At 36.8% G+C, this 13,931-nt stretch overlaps 2 protein-coding genes across 3 annotated transcripts in view; one reads left to right on the top strand and one right to left on the bottom strand.

The window, feature by feature from the left end:
• Positions 1–13,931, bottom strand: part of LOC123564407 (stress-activated protein kinase JNK-like) — a 57,209-nt gene that overhangs the window by 16,173 nt on the left and 27,105 nt on the right. For both annotated transcript variants that reach the window (XM_053537049.1, XM_045357966.2), the window contains exons 3-7: positions 11,027–11,156; positions 8,253–8,311; positions 7,759–7,897; positions 1,405–1,570; positions 54–125 (exon numbers count right to left, since the gene is read on the bottom strand). In XM_053537049.1, coding sequence (XP_053393024.1) covers positions 54–125; positions 1,405–1,570; positions 7,759–7,897; positions 8,253–8,311; positions 11,027–11,156 — 566 coding nt within the window. The remainder of the gene's footprint in view (positions 1–53; positions 126–1,404; positions 1,571–7,758; positions 7,898–8,252; positions 8,312–11,026; positions 11,157–13,931) is intronic.
• LOC123564408 (uncharacterized) lies at positions 4,072–6,694 on the top strand. The gene is made up of 3 exons (XM_045357967.2): positions 4,072–4,307; positions 5,038–5,403; positions 6,112–6,694. Exons 1-3 carry the CDS (start codon positions 4,184–4,186, stop codon positions 6,540–6,542), a joined length of 921 nt encoding a protein of 306 aa, XP_045213902.2. The 5' UTR covers positions 4,072–4,183; the 3' UTR covers positions 6,543–6,694.

A 13,931-nucleotide genomic window follows, 5' to 3' on the forward strand; every position in this document is an offset into this window, starting at 1 on the left:
ATGTATGGATGTTTATTCACATATGATAACCTATGTACACTATGTAAGGATACGATCACTGCCTGGAAACATTACACCTCCTCGTATCAATTCTGCCATGATACATCCCACTGACCAGATATCCACTGAAATATACAAAAATTCTTTTCTGTTTGGTTTAGAGTCACACTGACACAGTTCAGGTGATATGGTGACCTTTTCAGCTTTTGGAGGTGGAGGTAGACCCCAGATGCATCTCCAGGCACTGTGTTAGACATAGGCCAGCACCTGGGTAGAATCCCCATCCAAAAGCCAGCTGGATAGCTTCCTTACAGGAAGTAATCTACATACTAACCGAGGTTTTAAACTATCATTGAGGGCAAGTGAGTCAAAGTCAGCTACCTTAACCACTTGGTCATGCACGTCCCCACAAAAATCCTCATTTATAAATCACTTCCTTCTCAAATATCTAACTTAGTAATCTGGAAACCAAAATAACCACAAGCTGTACCTCTGTGAATTAATTGGCAAAAAACTGACAATGTAAAATAAAAGCATGCCAACATTCTACCCACTCACTCACCACTTGTAGTAATCTTCCATTTAATCTATACACTTGAATGACAATATTGCAAGATTTATCAACTGTTACAGTATTCTAAATTCTCTGCAATATTTAATAGCCCTGCTAAATTTCTATAATGAACTTGTCTGTCTTTCAATTTGGACAGTACCATTAACTGTTAAAAGGGGTGCTTACCATAAAGATACCAACTGAATGGCAAACAGATGTACAGGCTGATCTTGGTCTGCACTGGTCGCAAAGGCAGAATCACTTACCGCCAGCAGACTAAGGGTTCTTTAAGCCATGTTTTTTTCCAGTTTATTTGCTAAATAGGGAGAGCACAGATCTATGGATCGCCGGGTCAAGAGTTCAATCCCTGGGAAAGGCGTTTGTTCTGTGTGGCAATTTGATACGAGATACAGAAACTGAAATCATTCATCCTCCACCTCTAATTCATGTGGAGAAGTTGGCAGTTAAGAACAGATTGTACTAGTACAGAATCTATGAATATGGTATGGCTAACTGCCCCCATTACATAACTATAATACTCTTGAAAACTGGTGCTAAACCTAAACAAACAAACTCAAAATCTTTCATTTACAATAAAGACTAGTTAAAGTGTTTATTATAATAATCTCTCCTGTGATAAAAGACACTTTTTATTAAGCAAACACAGGTTCATAAAACAGCTGAAAGATGTCAAATAGTAAGTATCTATTGTTCAAAAACAACTTGTTTTCTAGAGAAAAAAAAAATTGGGTCAGGTTAAACTTTGTAGCTTTCTCAAAATGTAAAGTAGTTTTTACTACGTCTATGATCAGCTTAAGTCAGAAATTATGTTAACAACACAATAAACCTACCATTTTCTTTATACCCCATACCCAGAATGACCTCTGGAGCCCGGTAGTATCTGGTTACAACATAAGGTGTCATCATGAACCCGGTACCAGCTGTTCTTGCCAAACCAAAGTCCAATATCTTCAATGTGCAGTCAGATTTCACCACGATATTGGAGGGTTTCAGATCCTGAAAGTTTACATAAAAATAACACTGATTAAAGCTTTCAATTAAAGATGGGGATACCCTTGAACGCTCATTATGCTGACAGTCAACATAAAATGTATAATTCATTCATCTTTCAGCAAAACACCTTTGACAGACTTTCTTCAAAGAAAATATACAGTATCTTAACCTTTCTTTTATCTACATTTCACCAAAGACAATTTTGACACTTCCTTTTATTTCTTGCTACAAATCTGTATTTTTCAGGCAAATATTGATGCAGCTCCTCAAAAGATTTTTGCCTTAAAATGTGCAAAATATCAGTCTACTGGGGATTAGAAAATGTTCGCTAGATACTGTTCCAGTAGTTATTATCAGTGTTCCAGACATGATAGAGCAAAATAATGGCAATCTTAAGTCTTAAACTTCCTTCAATATCTATTATATCTGTTCTGAAAGCAGTGTGGCATCAATCTTCACAACCTTTTCTCTGTCTTACTTTTATTTAAAAGAAACAACAAACAAGAGGGCCAAGATGGCCCTAGGTCGCTCACCTAAGAAACACACCATAACAGTGTAAAACATGTTTGACCTAGTGATTTCATGGAAACAAATATTCTGACCAATTTTCATTAAGATTGGACCAAAATATTAGTCTCTTGTGATAAAACAAGCATTTTCTTAGATTATGATATGACCTAGTTTTTGACCCTAGATGACCCATGTTCAAACTCGACCTAGATTTTATCAAGGCAATCATTCTGACCAAAATTCATGAAGATCAATTGAAAAATACAGCCTCTATCACATACACAAGTTTTTTCTTTGATTTGACCAAGTGACCTAGTTTTTGACCTCAGATGACCCATATTCAAATTCGACCTAGATTTCATCAAAGCAATCTAAATCCTCTATTGCATACACAATGTTTTTTTTTGATTTGACCTAGTGACCTAGTTTTTGACCCCAGATGACCCATTTTCGATCTCAGCCTAGATTTTATCAAGGTTATCATTCTGACCAAAATTCATGAAGATCAATACCGCCTCTATCGTATACACAAGGTTTTTCTTTGATTTGACCTAGTGACCTAGTTTTTGACCCGAGATGACCCATTTTCGAACTCGGCCTAGATTTCATCAAGGTTATCATTCTGACCAATACTCATGAAGAATAATTGAAAAATACAGCCTCTATCGCATACACAAGGTTTTTCTTTGATTTGACCTAGTGACTTAGTTTTTGACCCGAGATGACCCATTTTCAAACTCGGCTTAGATTTCATCAAGGTTATTATTCTGACCAATATTCATGAAGATTAATTGAAAAATACCCCCTCTATCGCATACACAAGGTTTTTCTTTGATTTGACCTAGTGACCTAGTTTTTGACCAGAGATGATTCATTTTCGAACTCGGCCTAGATTTCATCAAGGCAATCATTCTGACCAATATTCCTGAAGATCAATTGAAAAATACAGCCTCTATCGCATACACAAGGTTTTTCTTTGATTTGACCTAGTGACCTAGTTTTTGACCCCAGATGACCCATTTTCGAACTCGGCCTAGATTTCATTAAGGTTATCATTCTGACCAATATTCATGAAGATTAATTGAAAAATACAGCCTCTATCGCATACACAAGGTTTTTCTTTGATTTGACCTAGTGACCTAGTTTTTGACCCCAGATGACCCATTTTCGAACTCGGCCTAGATTTCATCAAGGTTATCATTCTGACCAATTTTCATGAAGATCAGTTGAAAAATACGGCCTCTATCGCATACACAAGCTAAATGTTGACGGACAGACAGACGACAGTGACAGACGCCGGACATCGAGTGATCAGAAAAACTCACCTGAGCATTGCTCAGGTGAGCTAAAAAACATTGGAGCATTTCACAATTTACAGCAGATCTGATTAATATAATTGTTTTGGGTTTAACGTCGTTTTTCAACAGTATTTCAGTTATGAAATGGCGGGCAATTAACCTAACCAGTGTACCTGGATTCTGTACCAGTACAAACCTGTTCCCTGCAAGTAACTGCCAACTTCCCCACTGAGGTGGAAGGTGGATCCGAGGTGGAGGACGAACAATTTCAGACACAATGTATTTTATCAAGTGGTCACGGAGAACCCCACTATCCCTAGATCTGCACCCTCCCTATTGAGCTAAGTGGGCGGGCCACAGGAGATCTGAATCCACTGTGTCTAGAATAACTTGTTCTCCTCAAGTGACTGCTAAATTTCTCCCTAAAAATCAGAGATGGAGGATTAAAGACCTTAGATGTGTTCAGTCAGTTCAAAGCTACATGACTACACCCTCCTGACTGGAAATCTTATGTATTTAGCTAATTTTCCATATAGTAGGTTAATACTGGAAAAGAATCCAGAAACCTTGATTATATTTACTAACCATCATTATAACTGTTAGAAAATCACACAAGGCCACTCAGCACATACTGATAAAAACGTGCAGTCTATATATTGCAAAATTTACATTCTGTTACAATTCTCACACTGCTTATCTTACACCTAATTACGGCACTTTATATGCAAAAATCTGTTCATTTAAGTCATAAGATAGAGTGAAATAAAGAAATCAAGACCAAAAACTGGGTTATAATTCACCAACAGTTATGACCAGGATGTATTTTATGTTAGTGACTTCAATATTTACTTTGGTTTTCACTGGGACCAGTCAGGCACAAGCCCTAACATCAGAACAAATCCTCAGTAGGATTACCGATTTAGAAATCAAAGGTACGTCATACAACATTTCCACAACTTCACTTTGTTCTATTACTGAATTCTTCATCAAAATAATTCCTTTCCTTACATCTGAGTAAGGTCTTTCAGTGAATTTAAAGAAACATACTTATCATCTAACAAGCTGAAAACTAAAAAGTTGTCAGCTTGTAAACATATTAAAGTGACAGTGCTTCTATGATGAAAAAATTACTTTTTTTCCCTCAGGGGCATAATGACTTTGCCATAAAACTCTACTTTGAAGCACATATGCCTCTATTCCATGTACAGTATTTCAGAGCCAGATTTTTTTTCATACAACATTGAACATCTTTCTCCTACTTGTTTAAGTAACTTGGCATAAACAAGCAGGAATGAAGGTCCTGTACCACCCACCTTAGCAAACCAGATGACCAAGCTTTGAACTTGACACAAATATCATATACTTTAAGATAATTATTCTGATTAGGCTTCATGTGTATCAGGTAAAAATGTGGTCTAAGGTGTGTTCATAAGGCTATCTAAGAACTGACAAAGTGACCTACTTTTTACTCCCTTATGAACTAGTACCTTACTTAACAGAGATTTAACTAACACTTACATGAGCTAAAAGGTCTTCAAAAAAAATCACCACAACAAAAATCTTGACATTCAATAATTGCAAATAAGGAAATGTAATTATATTTCGTATTTTCATTGTCTGTTAGTAACATATGTACTCCAATTGAAGCTTTTCTATTACCAGACAGGGAACAGTCTGTGATCAATGCTAAACTACTGGAAATGGTTGCTGAACAAAGAGAACAACTGGTACGGAAAGAGTTAACCCTACAGCAACTGCTGAAACAAGTACATCGACTTAAACAGCAAGAATCAACAGTTCAGGACCTACTGACACAGGTCACCAATTTAAAATCAACTGTAGCCATCCTAAAAACCACAATTGCAAGTCTGGCTAGCAAAGGTGAAGAGAACGTCAGAGAGGACACTGAAACCATGTCAACCACTGGAAAAGAGAACAAACTTTTACTCAGAAAAACAGCTGAAAACCAAGACAACAAAGCAACAGATAAAGCTGATACTCAGAAAATAAATCAAAGAAATGTTCAAGGTACTTAATTTATACATATTGTTACTGTTTTGTCTTACAATAATACTTCAGTAAAAGGGGTAGTTCAATTAACCTGCAAGAGGTCCTTGATTTTTATTGTTTGACTGGGTTACAGTATTACAAACGTGCTGCCGCTGCCAATGTTCCTTGATTCAGCACCAGTACTGACATGTTCTCTACAAAATGATAAATAAATTCAGACATAGTTTTTTATTTTTTATTTTTAGCCAGCACTATTTTATTATATGGCATTAGCTAACAACTTCACCAATTACAAGTAAGATGGGAGGTGATTGTAAAAATGAACACAAATATAACTTTCTACATTCTTTTGTTTTTTGGGTTTAACGCCATTTTTCAACAGTATTTCAGTCATGTAACAGCGGGCAGTTAACCTAACCAGTGTTCCTGGATTCAGTAACAGTACTAACCTGTTCTCCGCAAGTAACTGCCAACTTCCCCACATGAATCAGAGGTGGAGGACGAATGATTTCAGACACAATGTCTTTTATCAAATCGTCACGAAGAACATATGCCCCGCCTGAGGATTGAACTCATGACCCCGCGATCTGTAGACCGATGCTCTACCTATTGAGCTAAGCGGACGGGTACACTTTTCCACATTCAACTCAACTGAAGTAAGAATACTTAAATCTCTTTAATCATAACTAAAAGTGAAATTCACTTAAGTTATTTTCTATTTTTTAGTACCCTTGTCGCCGTTTGATCTTGTGAACACAAACACATCCGGACTGGTAGCCTTCCATGCTGTGACTGACTATCAACAACTCTTCAACCTCAGTCTGAATCAAAACATCGTCTTTGAGACTGTCCTACTAAATCTTGCCTCAGCCTACGATAATAATCGAGGGGTTTTCGTAGCTCCAACAAACGGTTTATATCTCTTCTCAACTTCTGTCTTGTCATATGACAGAGACAAGGTCATTTATGTTGACCTTGTAAAAAGTGGCACAGTACTAGCAAGTATGCAGGGGCATGGTGACCAAACCTCTGTTACTGCAGTAACACAACTCAATGCTGCAGATGAAGTCTCTGTCAGACTGTTCTGCTGTACTGTAAATTCAGTGTATGGAAAAAGATATACCAGCTTCAACGGGCTACTCCTCAAAGCATTATAAACTGTAGCATGAAAATGTTTTGCTTAAAATAAAAAGAAATCTTATCCTTACTTAGCAGAAGGTCATATCATTAGAAAATAATATTTTGGAATGTCAAAATTTTTAGTATAACTGAGAAATATAAATAAAGTGTTGTTCTCTTTAACAATAAATTCTGTGTCTGTCATTTCTAATCTAATTAGTTTTAACAAAAGGGCATTTAGGCCCAACATCGCTCACAAGACTGAACATACTTCTGGCCATTTTGGTAAACCCATCATGCCATTTTATGATAAAGTTTTAAGGTTTCTATTTTTAGTTGTACTGGCCCCTATATGAAGTCAAGAACAATCATTTGAACTAACTTAAGAAACATCCGTGAAAAATTGCTTCTGACCAAGTTCGGGGGAAAACGTATCATGCAATTATTGAGAAGAAATTGTTTAAAGATTTTTCGATTTTTCTATGAACATTTATCAAGTGCTTTACAAGAAGGAGACATTTGAAGGTTTTGTTAATTCAGCTCTGGTTGCCCTTCAGAGCAATCGGGCACAACTACCTGAACAAGCTTGAGAAAGGCTTCACCAAGAATGATACAGACCAAGCTTCATGAAGATCTGTAAAACCATTTATGAGTACAAGTCATTTAACGGTGTGTCGAATTTTAGCTTTGTAAGCCCTTAATTACATTTGATATTACTGACCAAATCTGCTGTAATTATGACTTTATTCTCTCTATCATAAAACTTTCTCTAAAATGAAATGACATTTACCATGTGATTTATTCCAGCAGTGTGTAAAGGTTTTATTCCATGAAACAGTTGATAAAGAATGTAAGACGTCCTGTGTATGTAAATGCTAGATGACACTTACCCTATGTATTATTCCAACAAAGTGTAAAATGTTTTAATTCAACATTTGATATTTAAGATATGACAACACACTCTATGCATTATTCCAAATAACATTTGATATAGAAGATATAACACTTACCCTGCGTATTAGTCCAGATGAGATTCCAAATAACATTTGATACAGAAGATATAACACTTACCCTGTGTATTAGTCCAGATGAGATTCCAAATAACATTTGATACAGAAGATATAACACTTACCCTGTGTATTAGTCTAGATGAGATTCCAAATAACATTTGATACAGAAGACATAACACTTACCCTGTGTATTAGTCTAGATGAGATTCCAAATAACATTTGATACAGAAGATATAACACTTACCCTGTGTATTATTCCAGCAGAGTGTAAATGTTTTATTCCACACAACATTTGGTATAAAAGATATGACATCCTTTCATGATCAAGATCCATCTGTATAACTTGGCACAAGTTGGCATCCATTAATTCCATGACTAGATATCTGGTATTTTAAAATACAAATACTGGGTTCAGATAAATTATCACAAAATAATAAGGCACACAAATTGCTTCATTTGCATGAAGTTATGACATAAGGCATGGTGTGTTTACCAAAATAATTTGCATTTACAACCTCAACTACAAATATTTATTGATATTTTCCTGCCATTATTTTCCTGATTTTTCCAAGAAAATAACTTTCTATATCTTGTAAATAAGCAGAATGGCTGAAAGATCAGCATGACATAAAAGGCCCTGCTGAAAATGACTAAATAGTTCTGCAGTATACTGAAATATTTCAGGAAGAGATTCGAGTCCTTGGACTATTGTTCCATGAGAAATTGTAAGATACTTACACATCTTGAAATTCTTCTAAAGACCTCTGAGGAGTAAAAGCATTCAACAAACCAATTATCTGAAAAACACAAACATTTACATACTAATGACCAGCTTACATTTTTTTAATTAAAAAACAGATTTGTTGCACTGATCACTGTTAAAACTTATTTTATGATTATAAATAGAGTTTGGAGGGGAGTCTCGGAACCAATCACATACTGGAATTTTATTTAAATTTGTTCCCTGCAACAAAACATCAACAAGCAAATTCATCCAGAAAAATAAACCAACAAAACGTGTTTCCTTACAGCAAATAATTGCATAAATAAAATTCTTGATCTTTATTGGTATTTCACCCCAATCACCCGCAAGAAACTTAAACAAATCAGATTCTAAAAGTAAATTTGAAATGAATTCATCATGTTCTACAGTAAATGAATATGCATAATTAATAATCATATAAATTTCAGTTCAGATATTTACTTCATCTTTTGAGGCAAGTACAAATATTCATCACGACCCACTTTCCAGTGTATCTTACTTGAACCAGCTTTCTTTTATTCTTCTTCCGTGCTACTTTTACTACCTTAAAACCTAATTCCAAATTTGTAACTGTAAAACCTACTTTTCCAATACAAGCTTTAACACGTATTTTCCAAAGTAACATATGGCTTTCTCTCCTAGAGCTTGCATGTGCTGTGACAATTAAAACCGGAAAATAAAGAAATATTTCACCAGGAATCAATAGTCTTTTACTTCAAGTGTCAGGAAAATGAGAGTAAAATCTGTTTTCTGTGCCAAATATCGTCTATCTAAGTTAAAATGGCACCTTAAATATTGTTGACAAAAGTATGACAACAGTATTTCGGTCAAATTATGGCTGTCTGAAATTTAGAACTACCGGTAATGGCAAAATGTGTTAAGTCTCATTTACATTAATTAAGGAGAACACTCCCAACTTATTTCGTGTTTGACTGGTGTGGGAAGTCTCACACTCTGACAGTAGCATCTTCATATAAATCGCTGGTCCACAGTTTGTGCTATATAGGCGGTCTATACCTAACACAGATTTGCAGGGCTTACAAGTGAAAAAAAACCTTAAAACTAGAAGATGCTTTTGTAAACAAGAGCTGTCGGAGGACAGCAACGCTCAACTATTTAACAGCCTTATCGCTTGAATGAATAAAAAAGGGGCATAATTTAGTAAAAAAGTAAAATAGGGTTATGGAACCTGCAAAGTGCTTATCAGCTCGTGACAGTGGACAAGTGTATGAAGTTTCAATCCATTCCCATTAGTGGGTACTGAGATACCAGCTTACATATAAGAATTTAACCCAAAAACTCCTAAGTTGAAAAAGGGGCATAATTTTGTAAAATGCAAAGTTGAGTTATTGATCCTTTGCACTGCATGTCATATCATGACAGTGAACTAGTGTGTGAAGTTTCAATCCTTTCCCATTAGTGGATACTGAGATACCAGCTTACATACAAAAACTTAACCAAAAATTTATATGTTGAAAAAGGGGCATTATTTTGTAAAAAAGCAAAATAAAGTTATGGGACCTGCTTTGTGCATGTCAGATCATGACAGGGAACAAGTGTGTGAAGTTTCAATCCATTCCCATTAGTGAGTACTGAGATACCAGCTTACATACAAAACCTTAACCAAAAAATTCTAAGTCGAAAAAGGGGCATAATTTTGTTAAAAAGCAAAATAGAGTTATGGAACCTGTGCAATGTAAGTCAGTTTATCACAATAAATAGGTGTGTGAAGTTTCAATCCATTCCCACAAGTGGTTACTGAGATACCAGCTTACATACAAAACCTTAACCAAAAATTTCTAAGTCAAAAAAGGGGCATAATTTTGTAAAAAAGCAAAACAGAGTTATAGAACCTGTGCAATGTAAGTCAGTTTATCACAGTGAATAAGTGTGTGAAGTTTCAATCCATTCCCACAAGTGGTTGCTGAGATACCAGCTTACATACAAAAACTTTACCAAATCGGGACGCGGACGCGGACGCAGACGCGGACGCGGACGCCGACGCATGGGCGAGTCCAATAGCTCTACTATTCTATGAATAGTCGAGCTAAAAAGTGCATGTCTCCCCCAACAGATAGTCGTATAGTCAAAGAGACACTGATGGTTGGCTGCACTAGGGATCATCTACTTGGCATGTCCAGTCATCCCACTAAGTTTCAACATTCTAGGCCTAGTGGTTCTCAAGTTATTGTTCAGGCTCCTGTGACCTTGACCTTTGATCAAGTGACCCCCAAAATCAACAGAGGTCATCTACTCTGCATGTCCAATCATCCTATTAAGTTTCAACATTTTGGGTCAAGTGGTTCCTCAAGTTATTGATTGGAGAGTTTTCTATGTTCAGCCCCCTGTGACCTTGATCTTTGACAGAGTGACCCAAAAATCAATAGGGGTCATCTACCCTGCATGACTAATCATCTTATGAAGTTTCAACATTCTGAATCAAGTGGTTCTCAAGTTATTGATTGGAAATGGTTTTCAATGTTCAGGCCCCTGTGACCTTGACCTTTGACGGAGTGACCCCACAAACAATAGGGGTCGTCTACTCCAGCAGCCCTACCATCCTATGGAGTTTGAAGGTTCTAGGTCAAATGGTTCTCTAGTTATTGATCGGAAATTAAGTGTGACGTACAGACGGACAGACTGATGGATGGACAGGGCAAAAACAATATGTCTCCCCCACTACTGACCAGAAAGACATTCAGTAAGTTTATATTACTGCATCATAGTACATGGCTTACATGATACTTACATTTTTATGATTGACTAACTTCATCAGGACAAACTCTCTATATGCTCTTTTTGCATGTGTAACATTCTGGAATGGGCGACTTAATTTCTTTATTGCAACATTTGTGTCTGTCACACTGTCATAGGCAGCACTGCAAAAAGATAAACAGTAAAATATATTATGAGATTCTCAACATGTTCTTTTATTCAATAGAACAAAACAAACTGTCTTAAACAGACTACATTAGGATGTATGGGCTAGTTTCCCTGCACTGGTCTGTTAGGGTTGTTTTGTTTACATTTAGCTACTCCTGCCATTCATCAGCTGAAATTGTGATAATCTTTTTAACACACACCTTTACAAGAAAATATTGTTAACAAGGCTACCCAAAATAATGTGAACGCATTATTGTAACAATGTGCATTCATTCCTTTGCCAAGTTGCTTTTGCACTGGATGAAAAACTGTAGGTGTTGAGTAAACACGGTACAGATGTAGTTGTAACATGCTTAAATCCAAAAACTGGCATAACTCAAACAAGAGGGTCATGATGACCCTGGAACGCTCACCTGAGTAAAATGAGCTACATGCTTCAAAGATCAAACTGATGATAAACTAGAAATGTGTCCATGGGACACAGATGCCCCCACTACATGACATTAGTCAGGGGCCAGAACTCCTACAATACTGAATGAATCCCGATGTGAAACCCCAGGTGCACAACTACACATGCTGACCAACATTCCTGTAAACTTTGGCGATTCTAGGTCAAATACTTTTGGAGCTATGCGCGACACAACATTAAAATGACAAATTTTTTACTAAGTCAGGGGCCATAACTCCTACATGCCTGGATGAATCCGGACACGAAACCCCAGGTGCACAACTACACATGCTGACCAACATGACTGTAAAGTTTTGTGACTCTAGGTCATATACTTTTGGAGCTAGGCATGACACAACATTAAAATGACCAATTTTTACAAAGTCAGGGGCCATAACTTCTACAATACTGAATGAATCCGGACGCGAAACCCCAGGTGCACAACTACACACGCTGACCAACATTCCTGTAAACTTTGGTGATTCTAGGTCAAATACTTTTGGAGCTATGCACGACACAACATTAAAATGACCAATTTTTTACTAAGTCAGGGGCCATAACTCCTACATGTCTGGATGAATCTGGACGCGAAACCCCAGGTGCACAACTACACATGCTGACCAACATGCCTGTAAAGTTTTGTGACTCTAGGTCATATGATTTTGGAGCTAGGCACGACACAACATTAAAATGACCAATTTTTACAAAGTCAGGGGCCATAACTTCTACATGACTGAATGAATCCTGACGCGAAACCCCAGGTGCACAACTACACATGCTGACCAACATTCCTGTAAAGTTTTGTGACTCTTCGTCAAATACTTTCAGAGCTACGCGCGAAACAACATTTTCGGAAGGACGGACGGATGGACAGACGGACGGACGGAAGGACAGACGGACAAGAGCAAATCTATATGCCCCCCCAAAGTGGGGGCATAAATATTAAGAAAGTCAGTAGGTCACATTCGTGGTCAATGATATTCAGTTTTACGATTGGTGTGCAGAACTGTGTATGTCATCAAAATTTCAAGGCTGTATCTTAAATGAATCGCTCACCTCTTCCCACATGACCCAGTTTTGAGTATGACGTCGTTTTTTCTATTATTTGACATAGTGACCTAGTTTTTGAGCTCATATGACCCAGTTTTGAACCTGACCTAGATATTATCAAGATAAAAATTCTGACCAATTTTCAAGAAGATCCACTGAAAAATATGGTCTCTAGAGAGGTCACAAGGTTTTTCTATTATTTGACCTATTGACCTAGTTTTCAAAGGTACGTGACCCTGTTTTGAATTCTACCTAGATATCATCAAGGTGAACATTCTCACTAATTTTCATGAAGATCTCATGAAAAATATGGCCTCTGGAGAGGTAACAAGGTTTTTCTATTTTTATACGTACTGGCCTAGTTTTTGACCACACATGACCCAGTTTCGAAATTGACCTAGATATCATCAAGGTGAACATTCAGATCAATTTTCATGAAGATCCATTGAAAAATATGGCCTCTAGAGAGGTCAAAAGATTTTAATAATTTTAGACCTACTGACCTAGTTTTTGACCGCAGCTGACCAAGTTTCAAACTTGACCTAGATATCATCAAGATGAACATTCAGACCAACTTTCATACAGATCCCATGAAAGGTATGGCCTCTAGAGAGGTCACAAGGTTTTTTTATTATTTGACCTACTGACCTAGTTTTTTAAGGAACGTGACCCAGTTTCAAACTTGACCTAGATATCATCAAGGTGAACATTCTGACCAATTTTTATGGAGATCCATTCATAAGTATGGCCTCTAGAGAGGTCACAAGGTTTTTCTAGTTTTAGACCTACTGACCTAGTTTTTGACCGCACATGACCCTGTTTCGAACTTGACCTAGATATCATCAAGAAGAACATTCAGACCAACTTTCATACAGATCCCATGAAAAATGTGGCCTTTAGAGAGGTCACAAGGTTTTTCTATTATTTGACCTACTGACCTAGTTTTTGAAGGCACATGACCCAGTTTCGAACTTGACCTAGATATCATCAAGATGAACATTCAGACCAACTTTCATACAGATCCCATGAAAAATATGGCCTCTAGAGAGGTCACAAGGTTTTTCTATTATTTGACCTACTGACCTAGTTTTTGATGGCACGTGACCCATTTTCAAACTTGACCTAGATATCATCAAGGTGAACATTCTGACCAAATTTCATGCAGATCTCTTGAAATATATGGCCTCTAGAGAGGTCACAAGGTTTTTCTATTTTTAGACCTACTGACCTAGTTTTTGACTGCACATGACCCAGTTTCGAACTTGACCTAGAT

The sequence above is a fragment of the Mercenaria mercenaria genome, chromosome 2 (genome assembly GCF_021730395.1).
Source record: "Mercenaria mercenaria strain notata chromosome 2, MADL_Memer_1, whole genome shotgun sequence".
NCBI lineage: Eukaryota > Metazoa > Mollusca > Bivalvia > Venerida > Veneridae > Mercenaria > Mercenaria mercenaria.